The sequence below is a fragment of the Eschscholzia californica genome, unplaced genomic scaffold (genome assembly GCF_041429995.1).
Source record: "Eschscholzia californica isolate CP2 unplaced genomic scaffold, dmEscCali1.0.p SCAF_3, whole genome shotgun sequence".
Lineage (NCBI taxonomy): Eukaryota > Viridiplantae > Streptophyta > Magnoliopsida > Ranunculales > Papaveraceae > Eschscholzia > Eschscholzia californica.
Window position 1 is genome coordinate 17,056,990 of NW_028238420.1, and position 3,860 is coordinate 17,060,849.

Here is a 3,860-nt window from a genome sequence, read left to right on the forward strand (position 1 = left end):
AAATAAGATTACTCTTTCTCATTATCTTATTTTCTCAATTGATAGATTAATTAGTTTTTTACATATATAGTTAGAGGTTTTCTATCAAACCGATTTTTGTCTAAATGTGATCTAAATATTGAATTTTAAAAAGAAAAATTATGTAAAATTGAAAACGCCAAAACGTGAAACGCAATATAAATAAGAAAAAGTTATTCTGTCTCTTCATAGCACATGTTAATACGAAAATAAACGACGGGTTGAATTAAAATAGAAAAGAAAAATGGATGCACCCCCATGGATGCACCCCCATTGAGCAATTTCTACACCGTGTAACATCGTCGTCCTCTAAATGGTTAAAGATTTTAAATTTTTTAGTTCACTTTTTACAATGATCCTATTTGGTAGATGAAAAATTGTTCGAATGGTCGGACAAGACTAAATTTATGCATGATGCTAGCATGATGTCACTTGTCAGCAAGTTGACCTTGTGAGGCCATTCAAGTTACATTTTGTCTAGCCAAATAGGATATTTCTTGCAATTTTTATGTAAGAGGGATAAGGAAACTACTTAGAAGAGAGAGAAGAAGATGGGCATCATAAGATTGATTACAAAGCAACATTTGTTTTTCCATTCAAAATCTTCCACCAATTTTTGAGTAGAAATGATCCAAACACTAATCTTAATTAGTGTTGTGTAACTTGAAGTTCTAATATATAATACTCGAAACAATGTAAGTAACTTGATGTACTATGTCAACCGAAGCATTATTTAAATCGGTCCAAAATTAATCAAATATGTACCCTGAAATGCAATCTTAATTTAAAATTTGCATATCTTAAGAGAACAAAAAAATGCATAGTGTGATTAATCGCTGAATCGCTCGGGATTCAAATTCGTTTTATTATTTTCGAAATGGATACCTTTTCGGCATTTTTATAATACTGTAAACGATAAGTTAAAAAAAAAGGGCAAGATCTAAAAGTAGGTGGTACAGCTAACAGTGACAACTATAATATGTATGGGAGGCTGCTAATAGTGTAGTGGGATATCAACCGTCCCCCAATAAAATAAAATAAAATAAAGACAAGAGCAAGAGAGAAAATAAAGAATTTGTAGTAGTTAATCAATAATCAATATATATTCTCTCTAGTCTCTTCACTCATGTCTTGCCAAATAGCATTAAAACTAAACAAGTATTTATGGGGAGTAGGGTTTCATGGTATACTTTGTTTTACCTTTTCGGTCTACTTCATCATCACTATCATCATCACCCTAACAAAGTAGAAAAATCTAGATCGAGAAAATTGGAAAAATGCTAAAAATTCGAATTTTAGAATTAATCACAGATTAAAAAGTGACGTGGTCGATCGCATTTGGTCAGAATATGTGAGAAGAGAGAAACATAAATAAACACTAGACCATGGATAAAGCTTAAAATTATGACTTTACACATAACCATAGAACAAATTTTGTGCTAAGAAAATTTTATTACTGCAATATGAATAAATAGTTTAACAAAGCCCGAAGTAGGAAAAATTAAGGTACCCCAATCAAAATAAACATGTAATTATATTTTCGTCCAATTTCTCCAATGCTGATCTCTTGCATCTTTTACGCTCCTCAAGCTTTGAGCTTACATGGGTCATTCGATTAATTACACCGTTTATACTTATTAACACAGAAGATCATATTTATCGAGAATCATATCAGCATGTTCTTGCATTACCTTCCACGCAAGGTTAATATGACGTTCTTCGGTTAAGGTTGCACCAACTGCAAAACGTATCATATAAACACCACCCACTACGGCATGAGTCATATAAGCTTTGCCAGTTGCATTAACAGACTCCAAATAAACTTGGTTAAGCTTGTTTGCTATGGCTAATTGATCTTCATTTTCTTCATGTACCACGGCATTCTCATGAGCTTCTCCATTTACACCGTTTTCATACACCCCGTTGACACACACCCTCTTTTTCATCGGTGGCAAAAGTCGAAAGCAGACCATAGAAAAGGTCCTAGGCACAACAATCTCAAATCTATTATCCATGGCAATAAGATTTTCGAATTGTTTAGCCATCTTAACATGACTCCTCAAAAAGTTCCTTAAATTAGCCACACCATAACTACGTAAGACCATCCAAAGCTTCAAAGATCGGAATCGTCGACTCAGTGCAATTTGCCAATCTTTATAGTCAACTACTTGCCTAGACTCTGTAGCTTTGTTCCTCAAGTACTCAGGGTTTGTACTTAGAGCCTTAACTAGGGCACTTGGGTCCTTAACCCAAAGGCAACAACAATCCAAAGTTGTAAAAAACCATTTATGTGCATTAAGACTAAATGAATCTGCATTCTCCACTCCATCAATGAAATGCCTAAACTCAGGACAAATACAAGCACTTCCCGCATACGCCGCGTCGATATGGACCCACATTCCGAACTCTTTCGCAACCTCACAGATAGGCCCGATAGGATCGACAGCAGTAGATGAAGTAGTACCAACCGTAGGACATACAAACAGTGGGATTAAACCGGCTTCAACATCTTCAAGAATTACACTTCTAAGGGTATCCGCAGCTAAACCAAAAGCATTGGATTTAAAAGTTGTCACAGCACGAAAATTCTTCGGGTTAATGCCAGCTATTTGAGCTGCTTTTTGTAGTGCACAATGAGTCTGATCTGACCCGTAAACTACTAACTTACCGATGTGTTCACGACCTATTTTGTTTAGAGTACGATCTCGGGCTGCAGTTAGTGTACATAAAATTGCTTCACAAGTAGTTCCTTGTAAAACTCCACCACCATTACCTGAAAACAAGAAAGATTTAGGAAGCTTAAGAAGTTTTCCGAACCAATCCATGACAATACTTTCGAGTTCAGTAGCAGCTGGTGATGACATCCAATTGAATCCAACAACATTAAAACCAGTACTCAACATTTCACCAAGGAAACCAGCCACTGAACCACTTGATGGGAAATAAGCAAAGTAATTAGGACTTTGCCATTGTGTTAATCCTGGAATAATTTCATTTTTCACATCTTCAAGGATTGCTTCGAGTGGTTCCGGATTATATGGAGCAGAGTCTGGAAGTTTTTTACTAAGATAACCCGGTTCAACTTGGGATCGAACGGGGTATTTTTCGATATCTCTATAATAATCAGCTAGAAAATCAATGATCATATGACCTTGTTTCCTGAACTCTTCTGGGTCTAGTGGGTTAACACCAAAAGCTGTATTATTTTCAAGAACATCAGTGTTAAGGCTACCCATCTCTTTTTGAGATGATGATGGGAGGTTTCCCGCTAAATGAAGTGGTTATTGGATAGAAAATGTGGTTTCTGGTGGAGTTTTGGGCTAGGGTTTGTGAATGGAGGAATACAAAGGAAAACAACTAGAAAGAGAAACAAGTAGAGAGGAAGATCTACTTGTGAGAAGTATAAGATGGGTAATAGGTGTTTAAATAGGGATCAAAGGCCAAGGTCATGGTGATGGAGCTAAATATTTCTCCCACCAGCTTCACCACGTTTTGAACGCTTGCTTTCTTTCCTCGTGAATTAATCGGCTGACTTATGAGTCAAAATAGCTGACTGCTTACGAGCCAAATCCTTGTGGATGTTTGTAAGATTTATGTGTCTTTAATCCCACCACCGTTTTAGAACATCCAAAATATTGAACGGATAATACAGACTTTGGTCAATCATATTTGAGTTAAGAGATAACTTTAATATCAATTTGTTATTTTTTATCTTTTAATCTTTGTGTCCCACCTCCGACCGGTACTACCATTTTTTTTTTTTCTCTCTCTCTGTCTCTCGGTGAAGGACAAACCAGAACAACTGATCTGATTTGGGGTAAAAGCCCACAGCCCCACGCTAG

General features: G+C 36.0%; 1 protein-coding gene across 1 annotated transcript; it reads right to left on the reverse strand.

Moving 5' to 3' along the window:
• Positions 1-1,450: 1,450 nt before the first annotated feature.
• On the reverse strand, positions 1,451-3,521 carry LOC147548756 (tyrosine/DOPA decarboxylase 2-like). The gene has a single exon (XM_086669769.1). It carries the CDS (start codon positions 3,252-3,254, stop codon positions 1,656-1,658), a length of 1,599 nt encoding a protein of 532 aa, XP_086525895.1. The 5' UTR covers positions 3,255-3,521; the 3' UTR covers positions 1,451-1,655.
• Between the last annotated feature and the right edge of the window lie 339 nt (positions 3,522-3,860).